Raw genomic sequence first — 25,435 nt, 5'->3', positions numbered from 1 at the left:
GAGGGGAGGCATCTTCATCAACATCTTCATCAGCACCATCTCCTCTCCAATCCCTAGTTCATCTCTTGTAATCAATCTCCGTCTCACGACTCCGATTGGTACTTGTAAGGTTGCTAGTAGTGTTGATTAATCTTTGTAGTTGATGCTAGTTGGATTACTTGGTGGAAGAGTTTATGTTCAGATACTTGATGCTATTCATTATACCTCTGATCATGATTATGATTATGCTTTGCGAGTAGTTACTTTTGTTCCTGAGGACATGGGATAATTTATGCTGATAATAGTCATGTGAATTTGATATTCGTTCGGTATTTTGATATGTTGTATGTTGTTTTTCCTCTAGTGGTGTTATGTGAACGTCGACTACATAACACTTCACCATATTTGGGACTAGAGGAAGGCATTGGGAAGTAGTAAGTAGATGATGGGTTGCTGGAGTGACAGAAGCTTAAACCCCAGTCTATGCGTTGCTTCGTGAGGGGCTGATTTGGATCCACTAGTTTAATGCTATGGTTAGACTTTGTCTTAATTCTTCTTTTGTAGTTGCGGATGCTTGCGAGAGAGGTTAATCATAAGTGGGATGCTTGTCCAAGTAAGGGCAGTATGCAAGCACCGGTCCACCCACATATCAAACTATCAAAGTAACGAACGCGAATCATATGAACATGAGGAAACTAGCATGACAGAAATTCACGTGTGTCCTCGGGAGCGTTTTTCCTCCTATAAGACTTTGTTCAGGCTTGTCCCTTGCTACAAAAGGGATTGGGCCACTTGCTGCACCGTTGCTACTACTTGTTACTTGTTACTCTTTGCTTGCTACCTTTCACCTCACTACACAATCACTTGTTACCGACAATTTCAGTGCCTCAGATTTTACCTTGCTGAAAACCACTTGTCAGATTCTTCTGCTCCTCGTTGGGTTTGACACTCTTACTTATCGAAAGGACTACGATTGATCCCCTATACTTGTGGGTCATCAACACTCTTTTCTGGCGCCGTTGCCGGGGAGTGAAGCGCCTTTGGTAAGTGGAAATTGGTAAGGAAACATTTTTATACTGTGCTGAAATGTATTGTCACTTGTCACTATGGAAACTGTTTCTTTGAGGAGTTTGTTCGGGGTATCTTCACCAGGAACGGAAGCACGAGGAGTTGCTCCTCAACCTGAGGTACCTACTGAAAATATCTTTTATGAAATTCCTTCGGGTATGCTTGAGAAACTGCTGGCTAATCCATTCACAGGAGATGGATCTTCACATCCAGACTTGCATCTAATCTATGTAGATGAAGTTTGTGGTTTATTTAAGCTTGCAGGTTTGCCCGAGGATGACGTAAAGAAGAAAGTCTTTCCTTTATCTTTGAAGGATAAGGCGTTGACATGGTATAGGCTATGTGATGATACTGGATCATGGGGCTACAATCGGTTGAAATTGGAATTTCATCAAAAGTTCTATCCTATGCATTTAGTACATTGTGATCGGAACTTTATTTATAACTTTTGGCCTCGTGACAGGGAAATCATAGCTCAAGCTTGGGGGAGGCTTAAATCAATGCTATATTCATGCCCCAATCATGAGATCTTGAGAGAAATCATCACTCAAAACTTTTATGCTCGGCTTTCTCAAGAAGACCATACCATGCTTGACACTTCTTGTGCCGGTTCTTTTATGAAGAAGGGTATTGATGACAAGTGGAATTTATTGGAGAGAATCAAACGCAACTCTGAAGATTGGGAGCTGGAGGAAGGTAAGGAGTCAGGTATGAATTTCCAGTTTGATTGCGTTAAATCTTTTGTTGAGACAAACACTTCTAGAGAATTTAGCGCTAAGTATGGACTTGACTATGAGATAGTAGCTTCTCTATGTGAATCTTTTACTGCTCATGTTGATCTTCCCAAAGAGAAGTGGTTTAAATATCATCCTCCTGTAGAAAGCAACATAGCCAAAACCAATGTTGGATATACTCTTGATGATCTTAAGGGTATTAGTCCTACTCTATGTCAGCACAAGATTAAAACCGATCCTGACTTTAAACCAGTTGCTGATCATCAAAGGAGATTAAATCCTAAGATGAAAGAGGTCGTTAGAAAAGAAATATTAAAGCTTCTGGAAGCAGGAATCATTTATCCTGTTGCTCATAGTGATTGGGTAAGTCCAGTACATTGCGTACCTAAGAAGGGAGGTATCACCGTCGTTCCTAATGATAAGGATGAACTAATCCCACAAAGGATTATTACCGGCTATAAAATGGTGATAGACTTCCGGAAACTGAACAAGGCAACCAGGAAAGATCATTATCCTTTGTCGTTTATCGACAAAATGCTAGAAAGGCATTCAAAACACACACACTTCTACTTTCTAGACGGTTATTCAGGTTTCTCGCAAATACCTGTTGCACAATCTGATCAAGAGAAAACCACTTTCACCTGCCCTTTTGGTACCTTTGCCTATGGACGTATGCCTTTTGGCTTATGTAACGCACCTGCCACCTTCCAAAGATGTATGATGGCTATATTCTCTGACTTTTGTGAAAAGATTGTCGAGGTTTTCATGGATGACTTCTCCGTTTACGGGTATTCCTTTGATGATTGCCTCAGCAACCTTGATCGAGTCTTACAGAGATGCGAAGAAACCAACCTCGTCTTGAATTGGGAGAAGTGCCACTTTATGGTTAATGAAGGTATCGTCTTAGGACACAAAATCTCTAAAAGAGGCATTGAAGTTGATAAGGCTAAGGTTGATGCAATTGAGAAAATGCCTTGCCCCACAGATATCAGAGGTATACGAAGCTTCCTAGGTCATGTTGGTTTCTATAGAATGTTCATTAAAGACTTCTCTAAGATTTCTAGGCCTCTTACCAACCTCTTGCAGAAGGATGTTCCTTTAGTTTTTGATGAGGATTGTGAGGAAGCCTTTGAAATACTTAAGAAGGCTTTGATAACCGCATCTATTGTTCAACCACCTGAATGGAACTTGCCCTTTGAAATCATGTGTGACGCTAGTGATTATGCTGTTGGTGCTGTTCTAGGACAAAGAGTTGACAAGAAGTTGAATGGCATTCACTACGCTAGTAAAACTCTAGACAGTGCCCAAAGAAACTATGCCACTATGGAGAAGGAATTTTTAGCAGTCGTGTTTGCATGTGAAAAGTTCAGATCTTACATAGTTGACTCCAAAGTCACTATTCACTCTGATCATGCTGCTATTAAGTACCTCATGGGGAAGAAGGACGCTAAGCCTAGGCTGATCAGATGGGTTCTCCTACTATAGGAATTTGATTTGCACGTCGTTGACCGAAAGGGTGCTGATAACCCTGTAGCAGATAACTTGTCTAGGCTAGAGAATGTCCATGATGACCCACTACCTATTGATGATAGATTTCCTGATGAGAAATTAAATGTCATCCGCACCTCACATAGTGCACCGTGGTATGCTGATTATGCAAACTATATCGTAGCCAAATACATACCACTCAGTTTCACCTATCAGCAAAAGAAGAAATTCTTATTTGATTTGAGACACTACTTTTGGGATGATCCTCACCTTTATAAGGAAGGAGTAGATGGTGTTATTAGACGTTGTGTGCCTGAACATGAACATGGACAGATCCTGCAGAAGTGTCATTCCGAAGCCTACGGAGGACACCATGCTGGGGATAGAACTGCCCATAAGGTATTGCAATCAGGTTTCTATTGGCCCACTCTCTTCAAGGATGCTCGTAAGTTTGTCTTGTCTTTTGACGAATGCCAAAGGATAGGGAACATCAGTAAGCGTCAGGAAATGCCTATGAACTATTCACTTGTCATTGAACCATTTGATGCATGGGGCTTTGATTATATGGGACCCATCCCGAGTTCCAATGGGTACACTCACATCTTAGTTGTTGTGGATTACGTTACTAAGTGGTTAGAAGCTATCCCCACTAAAAATGTTGATCATTACACCTCTATTAAGATGCTTAAAGAAGTCATATTCCCAAGATTTGGAGTCCCTAGATACTTGATGACTGATGGCGGTTCACACTTCATTCATGGTGTTTTCCGCAAGATGCTAGCTAAGTATGATGTCAACCATAGAGTTGCATCTCCTTATCATCCTCAGTCTAGTGGTCAAGTGGAGTTGAGTAATAGGGAGATCAAGTTGATCCTACAAAAGACCGTCAATAGATCTCGAAAGAACTGGTCTAGCAAACTTGACGATGCACTATGGGCTTATAGGACTGCTTATAAGAATCCCATGGGCATGTCGCCGTATAAAATGGTTTACGGTAAGGCCTGTCATCTACCTCTTGAGCTGGAACACAAAGCTTATTGGGCAATCAAAGAGCTCAACTTTGATTTCAAACTTGCCGGTGAGAAGCGGTTGTTTGATATCAGCTCGTTAGATGAATGGAGAGCCCAGGCATATGAGAATGCCAGGTTGTTCAAGGAAAAGGTTAAGAGATGGCACGACAAACGAATACAGAAGCGAGATTTCAATGTAGGTTATTATGTCCTGCTATACAATTCTCGTTTGAGATTCTTTGCAGGCAAGCTTCTCTCTAAATGGGAAGGTCCCTATGTTGTCGAGGAAGTATATCGTTCCCGTTCCATCAAAATCAATAACACGGAAGGAAATTTTCCTAGAATGGTAAATGGGCAAAGAATCAACCATTACATATGTGGTACTCCATAAATGTTGAGACCAATATCATCAATGTCATAACTCCAGAGGAGTACATAAGGGATGTTTATCAGCCTGTTTCAGACCTTGAAAACAAAGATGTACCTGTTTCGGCAAGAAATTGGACTCCGATACTTTCCCAATAGGAAATTTCTTCCATTTTCGAATTTTTGGAAAATTAGAAAAATAAAAAGCAGTCCAGAGAGCAAACGAGGCAGCCACAAGCCCTGCCACCACCCCCTACCCCTGGTGGCAGAGGGAAAGCTTGTGGGCACCTCGTGTGCCTCCCGGACTCCGTTTTCTTGCGGAGGACTCCTTCTGGCACGAAAAAAATCAATATATAGTCGCCCGAAGGTTTTGATCTCCGTATCACGCAGTTTTCCTCTGTTTTCATTTCGAGCTTGTTGTCTGTCGCAGATTTAGAGCAAAGATGTCTCAGGAATCTGTTGGGGAGAATGATCTTCACCAAGTTCATGAGGAAGTAGATGTTGATCTGAAAAGAGTAGAAGTCACGGAAGCGAGGGACCAAGCTAAGGAGAAAACCGAAGCTAGGGAGGAGGTTCAACCTATGTTCAACATTGAAGACGTTGAAGGAGTAGATTTTCTCCAACCCTTCCTCCACGTGCCGTCTCCATCCTTGATTGAACTCTTGAGATCTCAAAGGTATAAATCAAAGATCGATAGCTCTCTTGGAATCAAAGGCGACAACAACACTACCATCACCACCAAAGGAAGACAACTAAGCATTGGTATGGGAAATCCCCTTGGCTTCTGCCAAGCTTGGGGGAGTTGCCCTGGTATCGTATCACCTTTATATCTTTTGCTTTTACCTTTGTTTTAGTTCTTTCCTTTTCAGTTTTTATTTCTTCTCTTAGAGGAATAAGTCTTTAGTTTTTAGTTTGAGTCTTTTTCTTTTGTCTCTCCCCCGATGTATTTAAGCTTACGAGCTATATAATAAAGAGTGTCTTAGTCAAGGGCTTTGCCTTGTGCCATGATCAAAAAGTATGAAAAGAATGATAGCATGAAAGATCATGAGACAATCTTATGGAAAGTGATAACTTCACTTATGACATGTATGATGATTGAAACTTGTTGAGAATAAATCAACATAGACATTAGTCATTGTTGCAATTAATAAGAAGTAATAAGGAAGGAGAGGTTCACATATAAATATATCATCTTAGCCACTTTTTGCAATTCTGAGCACTCACCAAACTATTACATGCTTAGGAGTAGATGTTGGACAAGGAAGACAACATAATGAATTGTGTTTGCTTGGTTCCAAACAATGTTATATGATTAGAGATCCCTTAGCATCTGACGATTGCTTCCACCTCATATTAGCCAAAACTCCTGCACCAAGTAGAGACACTACTTGTGCATCCTTAAACCTCCAACCAGTTTTGCCATGAGAGTCCATCATACCTACCTATGGATTGAATAAGATCCTTCAAGTAAGTTGTCATCGGTGCAAGCAATAAAAATTTCTCTCTAATATGTATGATCTATTAGTGTGTGGAAAATAAGCTTTGTACGAACCTGTGATGAGGAAGACATAAAAGCGACAGACTGCATAATAAAGTTCTTTATCACATGAGACAATATAAAGTGACGTTCCTCCGCACTAAGAGGACACGCATCCAAACCTCAAAAGCGCATGATAACCTCTGCTTCCCTCTACGAAGGGCCTATCTTGTACCTTTACTTTTTGCTCTTGTAAGAGTCATGGTGATCTTCACCAATTCCTGTTTTGCCTTTGTCTTGGCTACCGTCACATGTTTGGGAAAGATCTATATTCATATATAAACTTGGAGCTGAGTACTTATGCTTTATTGTTGTTGACTTTACCCTTGAGGTAAATGGTTGGGAGGCAAAACAATAAGCCCCTATCTTCCTATGTGTCCAGCTGAAACTTTGAGACCATGAGTACCACGTGAGTTGTAACAATTGTGGAAAACAAAAGAGATGATTGAGTATGTGGGTTTGCCTTACAAGCTCTTATTTGACTCTTTGATGTTGTGATAAATTGCAATTGCTTCAATAACTATGGACTATTGTTGGTTACTTCTCGGTAAGGTTTTTGCTTCATGCTTTGCTTTGTGTAGGAATTGTTACTTTCCCATAAGAATCTTTATGATATAATATTGTTGTCCTATGTGTGATCATCATGCCCTCATGTCCGTATTATGTTTTATCGACACCTTCGTCCCTCAACATGTGGACATGTTTATGGAACTTGGTTTTCGCTCGAGGACAAGCGAGGTATAAGCTTGGGGGAGTTGATACGTCCATATTTATGCCTTTTTCTCTCTTATTTTGCAAGGTTTATTTGAAGAGGGAGAATTCAGGCAGCTGGAATTCTGGACTAGAAAAGGAGCAAATCCTAGTCCACTATTCTGCACATCTCCAAATGCCCGGAAAAGTTACGTGGATTTTTTCTGGATTATATAAAAAATACTGGGCGAAAGAACTACCGGAGGGGGGCCACCAGGGATGCACAAGCCCCCACTCCGCCACCGCCCCCCTGGTGGCGCAGGGCAAGCTTGTGGGCTGTCTGGCAGCCCACTAGCCCCCCTCTTTTACTATATGAAGCGTTTTGGTCCAGAAAAAATAAAAAGGGAGCTTTTTCGTGGTTTCGCTGCCGCCACGAGGCGGAACTTGAGCAGATCCAATCTACAGCTCCGGCAGGACGATCCTGCCGGGGAAACTTCCCTCCCGGAGGGGGAAATCATCGCCATCGTCATCACCACACTCCTCTCATCAGAGGGGAGGCATCTTCATCAACATCTTCATCAGCCCCATCTCCTCTCCAATCCCTAGTTCATCTCTTGTAATCAATCTCCGTCTCACGACTCCATTGGTACTTGTAAGGTTGCTAGTGTTGGAAATATGCCCTAGAGGCACTAATAAAATGGTTATTATCATATTTCCTTGTTCATGATAATCGTCTATTGTTCATGCTATAATTGTATTAACAGGAAACAGTAATACATGTGTGAATAAATAGATCACAGTGTGTCCCTAGCAAGCCTCTAGTTGGCTAGCTCGTTAGTTAATAGATGATCATGGTTTCCTGGTCATGGGCATTAGATGTCATTGATAACGGGATCACATCATTGGGAGAATGATGTGATGGACAAGACCCAATCCTAAGCGTAGCACTAGATCGTATTTTTCGTATGCTAAAGCTTTTCTAATATCAAGTGTCTTTTCCTTCTACCGTGAGATTGTGCAACTCCCGGATACCGTAGGAGTGCTTTGGGTGTATCAAACGTCACAACGTAACTGGGTGACTATAAAGGTGCACTATGGGTACCTCTGAAAGTGCTTGTTGGGTTGGTACGAATCGAGATCGGGATTTGTCACTCCGTGTGACGGAGAGGTATCTCTGGGCCCACTCGGTAGAACATCATCATGAGCTCAATGTGACTAAGGAGTTATTCACACGATGAAGTGCTACGAAACGAGTAAAGAGACTTACCGGTAACGAGATTGAACAAGGTATAGGTATACCGACGATCCAATCTCGGGCAAGTTCTATACCGACAGACAAAGGGAATTGTATACGTGATTGATTGAATCCTTGACATCGTGGTTCATCCGATGAGATCATCGTGGAGCAAATGGGAGACACCATGGGTATCCACACCCCGCTGATGGTTATTGGCCGGAGAGGTGTCTCGGTCATGTCTACGTGTCTCCCGAACCCGTAGGGTCTACACACTTAAGGTTCGATGACGCTAGGGTTATAGGAAATTGTTATACGAGGTTATTGAAAGTTGTTCGGAGTCCCAGATGAGATCCCGGACGTCACGAGGAGCTCCGGAATGGTTCGGAGGTAAAGATTGATATATAGGACGGATGGTTTCGGACACCGGAAGTGTTTCGGGCGTCACCGGTAACGTACCGTGACCACCGGGACCACCGGGGGTGGCCCCGGGGGTCCACCGGAAAGGGGCAACGACCCCGGGAGGCTAGATGGGCCAAGTGTGGAGGGAACCAGCCCCTAGGTGGGCTGGTGCGCTCCCCACACTCAGCCCAAGGCGCAGGAGGTGGAGAGGGGGGAAACCCTAGGCGCTCTTGGGCCTAAGGCCCACCTAGGGGTGCGCCACCCCTCCCCCTTGCCCTGGCCGCCACACCTCCCATCTGGGGGGGGCTGCCGCACCACCTAGGGTGGGAACCCTAGGGGTGGCACCCCCTCCCCTCCTCCTATATATAGTGGGCACTTTTGGGCTTTTGGAGATACAGTTTTCCCTCTCCCTCGGCGCAGCCCTGCTCTTCTTTCTCCTCCTCTCTGCCGGTGCTTGGCGAAGCCCTGCCGAGAGACCTCGTCTCTCCATCGGCACCACGCCGTCGTGCTGCTGGATATCTTCCCCAACCTCTCCCTCCTCCTTGCTGGATCAAGGTGCGGGAGACGTCAGCGGGCTGCACGTGTGTTGAACGGGGAGGTGTCGTAGTTCGGCACTAGATCGGAATCACACCGCGATCTGAATCGCCGCGAGTACGACTCCATCAACCGCGTTCTAGTAATGCTTCTGCTTAGCAATCTTCAAAGGTATGGAGATGCACTCACCCCTCTCTCGTTGCTGGTCTCTCCATAGGAAGATCTGAATATGCGTAGAATTGTTTTTGAATTTATGCTACATAACCCAACAGTGGCATCCGAGCCAGGTTTTCTATGCATAGATTCTATGCACGAGTAGAACACAAAAGGTTGTGGGCGATGATTTGTCAATTGCTTGCCGCTACTAGTCTTATTATTTTCCGGCGGTATTGTGGGATGAATCGGCCCGGACCGACATTACATGTACGCTTACGTGAGAGTGGTTCCACCGACAGACATGCACACCGTGCATAAAGGTGGTTGGCGGGTGTTTGTCTCTCCTACTCTAGTCGGATTGGATTTGATGAAAAGGGTCCTTATGAAGGGTAAATAGCTTTGGCATATCATCGTTGTGGCTGTCACGTAGGTAAGAAAGCGTTCTTGCTAGAAACCCAAATCAGCCACGTAAAACTTGCAACAACAATTAGAGGACGTCTAACTTGTTTTTGCAGGGTTTGACATGTGTTGTGATATGGCCAAAGTTGTGATGTTGCATGTATGATGTATGAGATGATCATGTTATTGTAATAGGTTTCATGACTTGCATGTCGATGAGTATGATAACCGGCAGGAGCCATAGGAGTTGTCTTAATTTAGTGTATGAGATGCAACGCCATGTGCTTACTACTTTTACTTCATTGCTAACGGTTAGCTATAGTAGTAGTGATAGTAGTAGTTGGCGTGATGACTTCACGGAGACACGATGATGGAGATCATGGTGTCCCGCCGGTGACAATGATGATCATGCGATGCCTGAAGATGGAGATCGAAAGAGCAAAGATGATAATGGCCATATCATGTCACTATATGATTGCATTGTGATGTTTATCATGTTTTTCATCTTATTGCTTAGAACGACGGTAGCATAATAAGATGATCCCTCTTAAAATTTTGAGAACGTATTCCCCTAAGTGTGCACCGTTGCGAATGATCGTTGTCTCGAAGCACCACGCGATGATCGGGTGTGATAGATTCTAACGTTCGCATACAACGGGTGTAAGCCAGATTTAGACACGCGAAACACCTAGGTTGACTCGATGAGCTTAGCATGTACGGACATGACCTTGAATACAAGAGACGAAAGGTCGAACATGAGTCGTATGGTTGAATACGATCAGCATGAAGTTGCTCACCATGTTGACTAGTCCGTCTCACGTGATGATCGGACACGGGTTAGTCAACATGGATCATGTATCACCTAGATGACTAGAGGGATGTCGATTTAAGTGGGAGTTCATACTTAATTTTATTAAATGAACTTAATTGTCATGAACTTAGTCTAAAAGTTGTCTTTATAAATATTGTAGATGGCCAACGTCAACCTCAATTTCAACGCATTCCTAGAGAAAAACAAGCTGAAAGATGATGGTAGCAACTATGCGGACTGGGTTCGCAACTTGAAGCTCATCCTTGAAGCAGCTAAAAAGGTTTATGTCCTTGATGCACCGCTAGGTGACCCTCCCGCTCTGGCCCGCAGCAGCCCGGGACATTCTGAACGTCTGGCAAACGCGGAGTGATGACTACTCTCTGGTTAGGTGTGGCATGTTATACAGTTTAGAAACGGGGCTCCAAAGGTGTTTTGAGCAACACAGTGCATATGAGATGTTCCAAGAGCTGAAGCTAGTTTTTAAAGCTCATGCCCGTGTCGAGAGATATGAAGTCTCCGACAAGTTCTTTAGTTGTAAGATGGAGGAGAACAGTTCTGTCAGTGAGCACATACTCAAAATGTTTGGGTTACACGGTCGTCTGACTTCACTTGGAGTTGAACTTCCGGATGATGCTATAATTTACAGAATCCTCTAGTCTCTCCCACCAAGCTACACAGGTTTTCTGCTAAACTACAACATGCAAGGGATGGAGGAGACCATTCCTGAGTTGTACTCGATGCTCAAGTCTGCAAAAGTAGAAATCAAGAAAGAGCATCAAGTGTTGATGGTCAACAAGACCACTAGTTTCAAGAAGGGCAAGGGTAAGAAGAACTTCAAGAAAGACGGCAAAGCCGTGGCCGCGCCCGGTAAGCCAGATGCCGGGAAGAAGAAAAAGAATGGACCCAAGCCTGAGACTGAGTGCTTCTATTGCAAGGGAAAGGTTCACTGGAAGCGGAACTGCCCCAAATACTTAGCGGACAAGAAGGCCGGCAACGTTAAAGGTATATGTGATATACATGTTATTGATGTGTACCTTCGTAGTAGCTCCTGGGTATTTGATACCGGTGATGTTGCTCACATTTGCAACTCAAAGTAGGAACTGCGGAATAAGCGGAGACTGGCCAAGGGCGAGGTGACGATGCGCGTCGGGAATGGCTCCAAGGTCGATGTGAACGCCGTCGGCACGCTACCTCTACATCTACCGTCGGGATTAGTTTTAAACCTTAATAATTGTTATTTAGTACCAGCTTTGAGCATGAATATTGTATCAGGGTCTTGCTTAATGCGAGACGGCTACTCATTTAAGTCAGAGAATAATGGTTGTTCTATTTATATGAGTGATATGTTTTATGGTCATGCTCCGCTGGTGAATGGTTTATTCTTGATGAATCTCGATCGTGATGTTACGCATATTCATAGTGTAAGTACCAAAAGATGTAAAGTTGATAATGATAGTCCCACATACTTGTGGCACTGCCGCCTTGGTCATATCGGCGTTAAGCGCATGAAGAAGCTCCATACTGATGGACTATTAGAGTCTCTTGACTTTGAATCATTTGACACATGCGAACCGTGCCTCATGGGCAAGATGACTAAGACTCCATTCTCAGGAATAATTGAGAGAGCAACCGACTTATTGGAAATAATACATACTGATGTGTGTGGTCCAATGAACGTTAAAGCTCGCGATGGCTATCGTTATGTTCTCACTCTCACTGATGATTTGAGTAGGTATGGGTATATCTACTTGATGAAGGACAAATCTGAGACGTTTGAAAAGTTCAAGGAATTTCAGAGTGAGGTCGAGAATCAACGTGACAGAAAAATTAAGTGCCTATGATCTGATCGTGGAGGAGAATATTTGAGTCACGAGTTTGGCACACACCTAAGGAAGTGTGGAATCGTTTCACAACTGACGCGCCTGGCACACCGCAATGCAACGGAGTGTCTGAACGTCGTAATCGCACTTTATTAGATATGGTACGATCTATGATGTCTCTTACCGACTTACCGCTATCATTTTGGGGATACATATTAGAAACTGCAGCATTCACTTTACATAGGGCACCGTCTAAATCCGTTGAGACGACACCGTATGAACTATGGTTAGGCAAGAAACCTAAGTTGTCGTTTCTTAAAGTTTGGGGCTGCGATGCTTATGTGAAGAAACTTCAACCAGAAAAGCTCGAACCCAAAGCGGAGAAATGCGTATTCATAGGATACCCTAAGGAAAATATTGGGTATACCTTCTATCTTAGATCTGAAGGTAAAACCATTGTTGCCAAGAACGGATCCTTTCTCGAGAAAGAGTTTCTCTCGAAAGAAGTAAGTGGGAGGAAGGTAGAACTTGATGAGGTAATTACACCCCCTCTCGAATAGGATAGTAGCGCAGCGTGGGAAGTTGTTCCTGTGGCGCCTACACCAACTGAAGAGGAAGTTAATGATAATGATCATGAAGCTTCGGATCAAGTTACTACTAAACCGCGAAGGTCCACAAGGGCACGCTCCGCACCAGAGTGGTACGGCAACCCTGTGATGGAAATCATGTTGTTAGACAGCGCTGAACCTTCGAACTATGAAGAAGCAATGGCGGGCCCGGATTCCAACAAATGGCTTGAAGCTATGAAATCCGAGATAGGATCCATGTCTGAGAACAAAGTATGGACTTTGGTGGACTTCCCTGATGACCGGCGAGCCATAGAAAATAAATGGATCTTCAAGAAGAAAACTGATGCAAACGGTAATGTAACCATTTATAAAGCTCGACTTGTCGCAAAGGGTTTTCGACAAATTCATGGAATTGACTACGAAGAGACTTTCTCTCCCGTAGTGAAGCTAAAATCAGTCTGAATCATGTTAGCAATTGCCGCCTTTTATGATTATGAAATTTGGCAAATGGACATCAAAACAGCGTTCCTTAACGGGAACCTTAAGGAAGAGTTGTATATGATGCAACCAAAAAGTTTTGTCGACCCTAAGGTGCTAACAAAGTGTGCAAGCTCCAGCGCTCCATCTATGGGCTGGTGCAAGCATCTCGGAGTTGGAACATTCGCTTTAATGAGGTGATTAAAGCGTTTGGGTTCATACAGGTTTACGGAGAAGCGTGTCTGTACAAGAAAGTGAGTGGGAGCTCTGTAGCTTTCCTCATACCGTATGTGGATGACATATTATTGATGGGGAATAATATAGAGATGTTGGAGAGCATAAAGGCCTATTTGAACAAGAGTTTTTCGATGAAGGACCTTGGAGAAGCTGCATACATATTAGGCATCAAGATCTATAGAGATAGATCGAGACGCCTCATAGGCCTTTTGCAAAGTACATACCTTGACAAGATATTGAAGAAGTTCAATATGGAAAACTCAAAGAAAGGGTTCTTGCCAGTTTTGCAAGGTATGAGATTGAGTAAGACTTAGTCGACGACCACGGCAGCAGATAGAGAGAAGATGAGTTTTGTCCCCTACGCTTCAGCTGTAGGCTCTCTTATGTGTGCCATGTTGTGTACCAGACCTGATATAAACCTTGCCATAAGTTTGGTAGGGAGGTACCAAAGTGATCCCGATATGGAACACTGGACAGCGGTCAAGAATATCCTTAAGTACCTCAAAAGGACGAAGGAAATGTTTCTCGTTTATGGAGGTGACGAAGAGCTCGTCGTAAAGGGTTACGTCGATGCTAGCTTCGACGCAGATCCGGATGACTCTAAGTCACAGACTGGATACATATATATTTTGAATGGTGGGGCAGTGAGCTGGTGCAGCAGCAAGCAAGAAGTCGTGGCAGCATCTACATGTGAAGCGGAGTACATAGGTGCTTCAGAAACGACTCATGAAGGAATTTGGATGAAGAAGCTCATCACCGACCTTGGAGTGGTTCCAAGCGCGTCGGGTCCAATGACACTCTTCTGTGATTACATTGGGGCCATTGCCATAGCCAAGGAGCTCAGGTTTCACTGGAAGACGAAGCACATCAAACGCCGCTACAACTCCATCCAGGACCATGTTCAGAGTGGAGTAATAGAGATTTGTAAAGTACACACGGATCTGAATGTTGCAGACCCGTAGACTAAACCTCTTCCACGAGCAAAACATGATCAACACCATAATGCTATGGGTGTTCGATACATCACAATGTAACTAGATTATTGACTCTAGTGCAAGTGGGAGACTGTTGAAAATATGCCCTAGAGGAAATAATAAAATGGTTATTATCATATTTCCTTGTTCATGATAATCATCTATTGTTCATGTTATAATTGTATTAACATGAAACAGTAATACATGTGTGAATAAATAGATCACAATGTGTCCCTAGCAAGCCTCTAGTTGGCTAGCTCGTTAGTCAATAGATGATCATGGTTTCCTGGTCATGGGCATTAGATGTCATTGATAACGGGATCACATCATTGGGAGAATGATGTGATGGACAATACCCAATCCTAAGCGTAGCACTAGATCGTATTGTTCGTATGCTAAAGCTTTTCTAATGTCAAGTGTCTTTTCCTTCGACCGTGAGATTGTGCAACTCCCGGATACCGTAGGAGTGCTTTGGGTGTATCAAACGTCACAACATAACTGGGTGACTATAAAGGTGCACTACGGGTACCTCTAAAAGTGTCTGTTGGGTTGGTACGAATCGTGATCGGGATTTGTCACTCCGTGTGACGGAGAGGTATCTCTGGGCCCACTCGGTAGAACATCATCATGAGCTCAATCTGACTAAGGAGTTAGTCACACGATGACATGCTACGGAACGAGTAAAGAGACTTATCGGTAACGAGATTAAACAAGGTATAGGTATATCGACGATCGAATCTCGGACAAGTTCTATACCGACAAACAAAGGGAATTTTATACGGGATTGATTGAATCCTTGACATCATGGTTCATCCGATGAGATCATCGTGGAGCAAGTGGGAGCCACCGTGCGTATCCAGACCCCGTTGATGGTTATTGGCCGGATAGGTGTCTCGGTCATGTCTACCTGTCTACCGAACCCGTAGGGTCTACACACTTAAGGTTCGATGATGCTAGGGTTATAGGGAATTGTTATATCAGGTTACCGAAAGTTGTTCGGAGTCCCGGATGAGATCCCGGACGTCACGAGGAGCTCCGAAATGGTCCGGAGGTAAAGATTGATATATAGGACGGATGGTTTCGGACACCGGAAGTGTTTCGGACGTCATGAGTAACGTACCGGGACCACCGGGACAACCGGAGGTGGACCCGGGGGTCCACCGGAAGGGGGCAACGACCCCGGGACGCTATATGGGCCAAGTGCGGAGGGAACCAGCCCCTAGGTGGGCTGGTGCGCTCCCCACACTCAGCCCAAGGCGCAGGAGGTGGAGAGGGGGGAAACCCTAGGCGCTGGTGGGCCTAAGGCCCACCTAGGGGTAAGCCACCCCTCCCCCTGTTGGGGGAACGTCGCATGGGAAACAAAAATTTTCCTACGCGCACGAAGACCTATCATGGTGATGTCCATCTACGAGAGGGGATGTGTGATCTACGTACCCTTGTAGACCGTACAGCAGAAGCGTTAGTGAACGCGGTTGATGTAGTGGAACGTCCTCACGTCCTTCGATCCGCCCCGCGAACCGTCCCGCGATCAGTCCCACGATCTAGTGCCGAACGGACGGCACCTCCGCGTTCAGCACACGTACAGCTCAACGATGATCTCGGCCTTCTTGATCCAGCAAGAGAGACGGAGAGGTAGAAGAGTTCTCCGGCAGCGTGACGACGCTCCGAAGGTTGGTGATGATCTCGTCTCAGCAGGGCTCCGCCCGAGCTCCGCAGAAACGTGATCTAGAGGTAAAACCGTGGAGATATGTGGTCGGACTGCCGTGGCAAAGTTGTGTCAAATTAGCCATAAAACCTCCGTATATATAGGGGGAAGAGGGGGAGCCTTGCCTTGGGGTCCAAGGACCCCTAAGGGCTTCGGCCGAGCCAAGGGGGCAGCGCTCCCCTTCCTAACCGAGTCCAACTAGGTTTGGAAGGAGGAGTCCTTCCCCTTTTTCCCACCTCCTCTTTTTTTTCTCTTTGATTTTCTTCCTATGGCGCATAGGGCCTTCTTGGGCTGTCCCACCAGCCCACTAAGGGCTGGTGCGCCACCCCCAAGGCCTATGGGCTTCCCCGGGGTGGGTTGCTCCCCCCCCCCCCCCCCGGTGAACTCCCGGAACCCATTCGTCATTCCCGGTACATTCCCGATAACTCCGAAAACCTTCCGGTAATCAAATGAGGTCATCCTATATATCAATCTTCGTTTCCGGACTATTCCGGAAACCCTCGTGACGTCCGCGATCTCATCCGGGACTCCGAACAACATTCGGTAACCAACCATATAACTCAAATACGCATAAAACAACGTCGAACCTTAAGTGTGCAGACCCTGCGGGTTCAAGAACTATGTAGACATGACCCGAGAGCCTCCTCGGTCAATATCCAATAGCAGGACCTGGATGCCCATATTGGATCCTACATATTCTACGAAGATCTTATCGTTTGAACCTCAGTGCCAAGGATTCATATAATCCCGTATGTCATTCCCTTTGTCCTTCGGTATGTTACTTGCCCGAGATTCGATCGTCAGTATCCGTATACCTATTTCAATCTCGTTTACCGGTAAGTCTCTTTACTCGTTCTGTAATACAAGATCCCGCAACTTACACTAAGTCACATTGCTTGCAAGGCTTGTGTGTGATGTTGTATTACCGAGTGGGCCCCGAGATACTTCTCCGTCACACGGAGTGACAAATCCCAGTCTCGATCCATACTAACTCAACGAACACCTTCGGAGATACCTGTAGAGCATCTTTATAGTCACCCAGTTACGTTGCGACGTTTGATACACACAAAGTATTCCTCCGGTGTTAGTGAGTTATATGATCTCATGGTCATAGGAACAAATACTTGACACGCAGAAAACAGTAGCAATAAAATGACACGATCAACATGCTACATCTATTAGTTTGGGTCTAGTCCATCACGTGATTCTCCTAATGACGTGATCCAGTTATCAAGCAACAACACCTTGTTCATAATCAGAAGACACTGACAATATTTGATCAACTGGCTAGCCAACTAGAGGCTTGCTAGGGACTGTGTTTTGTCTATGTATCCACACATGTATATAAGTCTTCATTCAATACAATTATAGCATGGATAATAAACGATTATCTTGATACAGGAATTATAATAATAACTATATTTATTATTGCCTCTAGGGCATAATTCCAACACCCCCTTGCCCTGGCCGCCGCACCTCCCATATGGGAGGGCTGCCGCACCAACTAGGGTGGGAATCCTAGGGGTGGCACCCCCCCTCCCCTCGTCCTATATATAGTGGGCACTTTTGGGCTTTTGGATATATAGTTTTCCCTCTCCCTCGGCGCAGCCCTGCTCTTCTTTCTCCTCCTCTCTGCCAGTGCTTGGCGAAGCCCTGCCGGGAGACCTCGTCTCTCCATCGACACCACGCCATCGAGCTGCTGGAGATCTTCCCCAACCTCTCCCTCCTCCTTGCCGGATCAAGGTGCGGGAGACGTCACCGGGCTACACGTGTGTTGAACGCGGAGGTGCCGTAGTTCGGCACTAGATCGGAATCACACCGCGATCTGAATCGCCGCGAGTATGACTCCATCAACCGCGTTCTAGTAACGCTTCCTCTTAGCGATCTTCAAAGGTATGAAGATGCACTCACCCCTCTCTCGTTGCTGGTCTCTCCATAGGAAGATCTGAATATGCGTAGGATTTGTTTTTTGAATTTATGCTACATAGCCCAACAGCTAGTAGTGTTGATTACTCTTTGTAGTTGATGCTAGTTGGATTACTTGGTGGAAGAGTTTATGTTCAGATCCTTGATGCTATTCATTACACCTCTGATCATGATTATGATTATGCTTTGTGAGTAGTTACTTTTGTTCCTGAGGACACGGGATAAGTCATGCTGATAATAGTCATGTGAATTTGATATTCGTTCGGTACTTTGATATGTTGTATGTTGTTTTTTCTCTAGTGGTGTTATGTGAATGTCGACTACATAACACTTCACCATATTTGGGCCTAGAGGAAGGCATTGGGAAGTAGTAAGTAGATGATGGGTTGCTGGAGTGACAGAAGCTTAAACCCAGTCTATGCGTTGCTTCGTGAGCGGCTGATTTGGATCCACTAGTTTAATGCTATGGTTAGACTTTGTCTTAATTTTTCTTTTGTAGTTGCGGATGATTGCGAGAGAGGTTAATCATAAGTGGGATGCTTGTCCAAGTAAGGGCAGTACCCAAGCTCCGGTCCACCCACATATCAAGCTATCAAAGTAACGAACGCGAATCATATGAACATGATGAAACTAGCATGACAGAAATTCCCGTGTGTCCTCGGGAGCGTTTTTCCTCCTATAAGACTTTGTTCAGGCTTGTCCCTTGCTACAAAAGGGATTGGGCCACTTGCTGCACCGTTGCTACTACTTGTTACTTGTTACTCTTTGCTTGCTACGTTTCACCTCGCTACACAATCACTTGTTACCGCTACTTTCAATGCTTGCAGTTATTACCTTGCTGAAATCCGTTTATCAGAGCCTTCTTCTCCTCGTTGGGTTCGACACTCTTACTTATCAAAAGGACTACGATTGATACCCTATACTTGTGGGTCATCACGAGCCAGCAGTGCATCGTCGGCCAGGATCCCCATGGAACCCATGCTGCTTTTCGGCATCGTCGATAGGATGGTACTATCCAACGCTGGATCTAGTTGCTCCAGTCGTTTAGACTCCCTTTGCTGGCTAAGTGTGTTGATTCGCTCCTGCTGCTGAAAGAAAGCGTGTTCCGACTCTGTGTTCTTTGATTCTACATTTTCAAGCCAGTTAGCATCCTGCTTCTTCTTGTGTGCCTCGTGATTCTTCTTTCTCGAACGGCTTTTGTAAGAGTCGTTCTAGTCCTTAAACCCCTGAACCCACGGAACAACGCCTTTGTCTCGTGTTCGTACCGGGTGTTCACGATTCTTGAGTGCGCGTGTAAGATCGTCGTTCTCTCTGTCGGGCTCGAACATCCCCGTTCGAGCATCTTCTATTGCAGCAAGTATAGCATCAGAGGCATCTTTAAGACTTACCTACACCCGAATCTCCCCTGTCTTTGAGTCCAACTTTCCCCCATGCACATAAAACCAATTCCTGCACCCGTCGGGTCAAGCCAATGTTTTTGGAGTGACCCCTGCATCAATCATCTTTTGCTCAGATTCATCCCACTTAGGCATGCCACTCTTGTAGCCACCTGGTCCCACAGAATGGTGCCACTCTTTTTTCTGAGCATTTAGCTTATTTATACTCGCCCAATCCTTAGTTGTTTCTGATTGCTTGAACTCCACAAATAAGTCTCAGTGATCTTTGACCTTCTTGTATGATCAAGTGAATTCTGGAGTCTTGTTTTTAGGTCGAAGTCGTCTCATAACCTTTTCTTCCAGGTGCAGAATTGTGTGGCCCTCTTCTTAAGAGAAAACTTCTTGACTTTCTCCCGTTGTGCATCTGAGAAATGCTCTGGTAGGATGAAATGTGTCATGAGCATATCCCAAAGCAGATTTTTTGCTGTTTCGTCCATAAAATTAACTTCTCGATCTTTATTTGGCCTATGCCATTCTTGAATAGAGATCGGGGTTTGGTTGCTGACAATAACTCTGCATTGACGTACAAATTTATCCGTATTCTTTTTGGGAGCAATCGGTTCGCCACCTGGTGTTATCTCGTCGATGTTGTACTTTATGCCATGGGGCAACTTTTTGGCCGGGCCTCATACTGCCCTACTTGTAGAAGATTTGGTCGATTCAGAGGGCTAAAAGAAGAGATTCGTTTATATATATATATATATATATGTGTGTGTGTGTGTATGTGTGTGTGTGTGTGTGTGTGTGTGTGTGTGTGTGTATAAATCAATTAATACATCTAATGGTCACCAGAGGCCAAATATGTATATGCCTCACCGGACTTTGTTAATTGAACAAACATTTCGTTGACATCATTGTTTCGTTCCCCTTCGTCTCTTGATTGTTCTTCCTCAATTACCTCACCGGAGGGGTTAAGATATTGTGAGCCATCATCTATTCTTCATTCTCTTCGTTTCTGGAGCGTATCATGTCGAACAAGACATACTCTTGATCATGGTCTCTGTCTCTACCGTCCATAGCTTAACTAATCTAGAACAAATATAAAACAATTAGAATACATTCAATAAGCAAAATCGAAGATATGCAATCAATACATGGCAATGCAACAATATGATCAAATATATTATTATCATCATTCTCTGGCGATCGTCGGGGACTCCTCGATCTCCGGTGATCGTCAGGGAATCCTCACCGACGATCATCGAGGACTCCTTCGGCGATCGTTGAGGACTCCTCACCGGCGATTGTCGGGGACTCCTTCGGCGATCATCGGGGACTCCTCACCGGAGATCGTCGGGGACTCCACCGGCAATCGTCGGGGACTCCTCGCGGGCGATCGTCGGGGACTTGTCACCGACTTTCACAAGGAGTCAGATCGGCATCATGCCATCTGAACTTGTTTCTCTCATAGGCAAAAAACACACTGTCATGGTTACTCCAAGCAGCAAATCGCTCGGCAGCAATCACAAATAAGCAATGAAAAAAATTGCTATATCATTTTGTCCTATACAGTGAATTCACACACACACATAAAGTGAATGCAACACACCGTCTGTCGGATATGCATTCAAATTCTTGTACTCCTCACCGTGGTAGAGGATGCAGTCATTAGGGCATGCATGTATCTTCTGCACCTCTAATCCTATAGGACAGATAGCCTTCTTGGCTTCGTACGTACTGTCGGACAATTCGTTGTCCTTTGGAAGCATCTTCTTTATCATTTTCAGCAACTTTTCAAACCCCTTGTGAGATACACCATTCTCTGCCTTCCATTGCAACAATTCTAGTGTGGTACCCAGCTTCTTCTTGCCATCTTTGCAATTTGGGTACAACAATTTCTTGTGATCCTCTAACATGCGCTGCAACTTCAACTTCTTCTTTTCACTTGCGCAGTTTTTCTTTGCATTAGCAATGGCCCGACCAAGATCATCAACGGGCTCATCTGGTGCCTCTTCTTTAGCTTCTTCCCCCATTGTAGTACCATCGTATTCAGAGAACACATGATAGTTGGCATCATCCTCTTCTTCTTCTTCATTCTCTTCCATTAGAACCCCACTTTCTCCGTGCTTGGTCCTACAATTATAGCCGAAAATGAAACCGAACGTAAACAGGTGGACGTGAATGACTCTTCACTTAGAGTAAGTTCTATCATTCTTACACATAGCACATGGACAACACATAAAACCATCTCGCTAGTTTGCCTCGGCCGCACAGCCATTAATGAACTAGGGAGAGCACCGGTCATCATACATCCATTGCCGGTTCATCTTCATTACACAAGACCGAAAAGACCAAATTAATACAAGTTCATACATAAATTTCATACACACTTATTCTCATAAAACAACATACCAGAGTACCTAGCTAAAGCATTTAAATGCAACAACAAATGCGATCAAGATCACAACTAAGGTAACAATTGATCCAACAACATAGTGATACCAAGCTTCTTTATTAATGACATATTTTCTAATCTTTCTAACCTTCAAGCGCATTGCATTCATCTTGATCTTGTGACCATCGACGACATACAACTCCAGTTTCATCTTCTCTTCTTCAATTCTTTTCAATTTTTCTTTCAGATACTCGTTTTCTTTTTCAACTAAATTTAACTTCTCGACAAGAGGGTCGGTTGCCATTCGGTTCACATACCTCCTAGATAAAAATATCTATATCAACTTGATGAGCATAATTGTCATAAACGCCAAATGCAACAAATAGTTATAAAAGAGAATATACGGCATCCAAATCATAAGTCGGACAAGGGCCGACGGAGACGGATATCAAGACCATGACACTATGTATAACAAACAATCATACAAGTAAGAAAACTATCTAAATCATACAAATAAAATTTTTAATAAAAATGATAAGAACAAGAGGATCACCAAGGTAATGGCAGCGACGGGACGGTGCGGGTGATCGATGGTGGTTACGACGGGGACGGAAACCGATTTGTTATACAAGTAGGGACTAAATGATCTCCGGAGACCCCGCCTGCCACCATACCTTTAGTCCCGATTTGTATCACAAACCAGGGCTATAGGTACAAAATGAACCGGGACTAAAAATGTCCGTGCCCCGATCGTTTCTAGCCGTTGAAATCGAAACTAATAATTACATTAATCCCGGACCGAAATCAAATCAAAACTAATGATTCAAACATAAGATCCGTTTTTTACTAGTGACAAATAACCATTACATAAGCACGAAAACAAATGGGTGAGGCCTAAAGCATAAGGATTTGTCTTCAGGCCCGAATGCAAACATAACGATAGTGGCCCACGTGAACTTGCTACGGTGAGTGGCATTGGGACTGCCCTTAATTTGAGGCATATTTTCTTTGGAAAAAATGTGCTTTTAATCATTCAGTAGGAACTTCCCTGCTCGATGCCGGCTAATATTGTTGAAATTGACAGAGAATTTCCCGGAAAAGTTGACGAAGATGAGCGGGAAAATACAAGAAGAGAAAGACCCATCCATGGTTGCCGATAAGCTTTGATTAGGCCAAAACAAAAGCCGCGGCAGCCATATATGGGGATGGGGGCATGGGCACAGTGCACGCCAAAGGGTAAGCTAAAACGTGTTGGCGTGCATGCAGCCTCCGCTGTCCGGCGCGCCCGTCACCCTCGCCGCTTCCGACACGTCCCCCCCTCCACGCGTCCCTGACCACCCGTCTCCTCTCCTCTCCTCCCCCGGCCCTATATACGCCCCCGCGCCGCTACCCATCCTCTCCTTCTGTCCTCCCAACCATCGCGACGAGAGCAATAATAGCAGCTCCAATGGTGGCCGAGGCCATGGGCGTCTGAGCCGCGCGCCGAGGCCTGCGGGCGCCATTGATGAGAGCAGCTGCATCACCCTTCACGGCCGGACGCGATGTCCCTTGTGGCTGCGGCGGCCGCCGTGAGGCCCTCGCCAGTGGCTCCTTCCCCGGCGGTGCCGTACGGGATGTGCGGTGGCGGCGCGAGGAAGAGGAAGGACGTCGTGCACTACCATGAGGAGGACGAGGACGAGGAGGAGGTGCAGCAGGGGAGGCGGCTTGGCGGTGTCGGTGAGGGCCACGGGCTGTTCGTGCTGGAGACGGTGGAGGAAGAGGAGGAAAGGGAGGCCGAAAACGAGCGCTCCTCCATTGGCCCCGTCTCCGAGGGGGACGAGGAGGAAGGGGAGGAGGCGGAGAGCGCCAGGGAGACGCCGCCGTGGCAGCGGAGGACGAAGAAGAGCGCCGGCGGGCTCGCGAGCCTCGACGCCCTCGACGACGCCCTCCCCGTCAAGTAATCAACCAACTTCACTTCCCTTAATCATCCACCATTTCTTGCAATAATCGCAAGAAGGGCGGATTGTCTTCTCGGTTCGGCCGGTGGATTGATCCGCGGAGCCGTCCTGATTTGGCAGGCGGGGCCTGTCGAGCTTCTTCTCCGGCAAGTCGCGGTCGTTCGCGAACCTGCAGGACGTGGCGGTCGCCGGCACCACCAGCAGCAAGGACGTGCTGGCCAAGCCGGAGAACCCCTTCAACAAGCGCCGCCGGATCCTGCGCTGCTGCTCCATCCGGCGGGTCTCCTCCACCTCGCTCACCGCGCTGCCGCCCTTCCAGCCGCCCGAGCCGTCCTTCAACATCGGCAACGACGGCGTCATCAACGGCGGCGGCGGCTGATCATCAACCGATCCCGGAACGCGTACGTACGTACGTACCTACGTGCACCGATGAGATCAGATTGATCGACCGATCGAAAAGAGAAAAACACATGCATATTTATGCATGCAAGTTGCAAAGGGAATTAGTAATGGAAACTACTCTACTAGGGAGGAGAGAGACAAGATGGATGGATGGATGGATGGATGGATCCCACTTTGTAATAGTCCGGGATCTCGCTCATCTCGGCTCACATCAACAACAATGGCCGCCTAGAGCTTAGGTTTTTCTTAATTCTTTTACTAGATGCTAGTAGTTGCATTTGACATGCAAAAAGAGGGAGAGAGAGCACCAAACATGGTGCATGTGTCGTCGATCCTAGCCTACAAAACAAGCTATATATGCCAGTTGAAATATACAAATATCTCAATTGAGACAAGCTAGCCTGATTAACCTTTTCAATGCTAGTATATATAGCGCCAAGGTATACATCCATATCATTGACAGGAGTTCTAAATCTATCTCTAGGATGTTGCTCTTGAGTGCATTGCAAATTATGTGTTGCTATAATACAGTTCATAATTGAGAGTACTCCTACTAACACTTGGCAAGCACCATTTCGCAAAAAAAAAAAAAAGACTTGGCAAGCACCATTATTATTTTTCTACCTATGTGTGTATTATGGTTGGTAAAGTGGTGCTATTGGTAGTACTTCTTTTTCTTAAAATACAATATGGGTGTGCCTAAGGAAAAAAAAACTAAAAAGATAAATACTGACACGAATCTTGGTGTAAGACTTAGTTATGCGAATACTTATGATACATATAGATGTACTTTAGCCAAAAATGATACAATATCGGCGAAGGGTTCCTGGACTCGTTTTAGGGTCTCTTCGATGGATTGTTTTCAGGTGGTTTGAGTGATCAAATATAGTATGAAGAAATCAGTATGCAAATTTTATGAAGAATTCCATCCTATGTTACACGCAAAAGAAAATCCGTTGATCCTATTAAGAATCAAGCAGCTGGTTTGTATATACCAAAAATTCTAAACGTTACAGGACTCTAAATATATCTTTTGAAAATCCTTGTAGCCTTCACCATCCAGCCCACACCAAGCAGAAAACAATCACCATCCATCACATAGCTAGGGTGAATTTGCTACAACATTAGGTCCTGTAAGTCAAATTCCTCCTCAATCTTCTTCAAACCTCTTCAACCCCCCGGAACAAGGATTAAACGTGTGTTAAAAAG

General features: G+C 45.1%; 1 protein-coding gene and 1 long non-coding RNA gene across 2 annotated transcripts; one reads left to right on the top strand and one right to left on the bottom strand.

Annotated features, from left to right (window-relative positions):
- Window positions 1-21,469: 21,469 nt before the first annotated feature.
- LOC123412221 lies at window positions 21,470-22,078 on the bottom strand. The gene is made up of 3 exons (XR_006613450.1): window positions 22,036-22,078; window positions 21,711-21,819; window positions 21,470-21,625 (listed from the first exon to the last, which is right to left on the bottom strand). It is a non-coding gene; the product is annotated as an uncharacterized LOC123412221 (long non-coding RNA).
- A 352-nt stretch (window positions 22,079-22,430) lies between these two features.
- On the top strand, window positions 22,431-24,644 carry LOC123412220. The gene is made up of 2 exons (XM_045105162.1): window positions 22,431-23,823; window positions 23,945-24,644. Exons 1-2 carry the CDS (start codon window positions 23,429-23,431, stop codon window positions 24,201-24,203), a joined length of 654 nt encoding a protein of 217 aa, XP_044961097.1. The 5' UTR covers window positions 22,431-23,428; the 3' UTR covers window positions 24,204-24,644.
- Window positions 24,645-25,435: the final 791 nt, after the last annotated feature.

Source organism: Hordeum vulgare, chromosome 7H (genome assembly GCF_904849725.1).
Source record: "Hordeum vulgare subsp. vulgare chromosome 7H, MorexV3_pseudomolecules_assembly, whole genome shotgun sequence".
In the NCBI taxonomy this organism is placed as follows: domain Eukaryota; kingdom Viridiplantae; phylum Streptophyta; class Magnoliopsida; order Poales; family Poaceae; genus Hordeum; species Hordeum vulgare.
Note: the sequence above shows the minus strand (reverse complement) of the source record. Positions and strands in the feature narration are given on the sequence as shown.

Bases quoted from the DNA above. Each gene is read 5' to 3' on its own strand.
- LOC123412220 (XM_045105162.1), top strand. From the start codon at position 23,429: ATGTCCCTTGTGGCTGCGGCGGCCGCCGTGAGGCCCTCGCCAGTGGCT. The intron at 23,824-23,944 runs GTAATCAACCAA...CTGATTTGGCAG, and splicing joins GACGACGCCCTCCCCGTCAA to GCGGGGCCTGTCGAGCTTCT.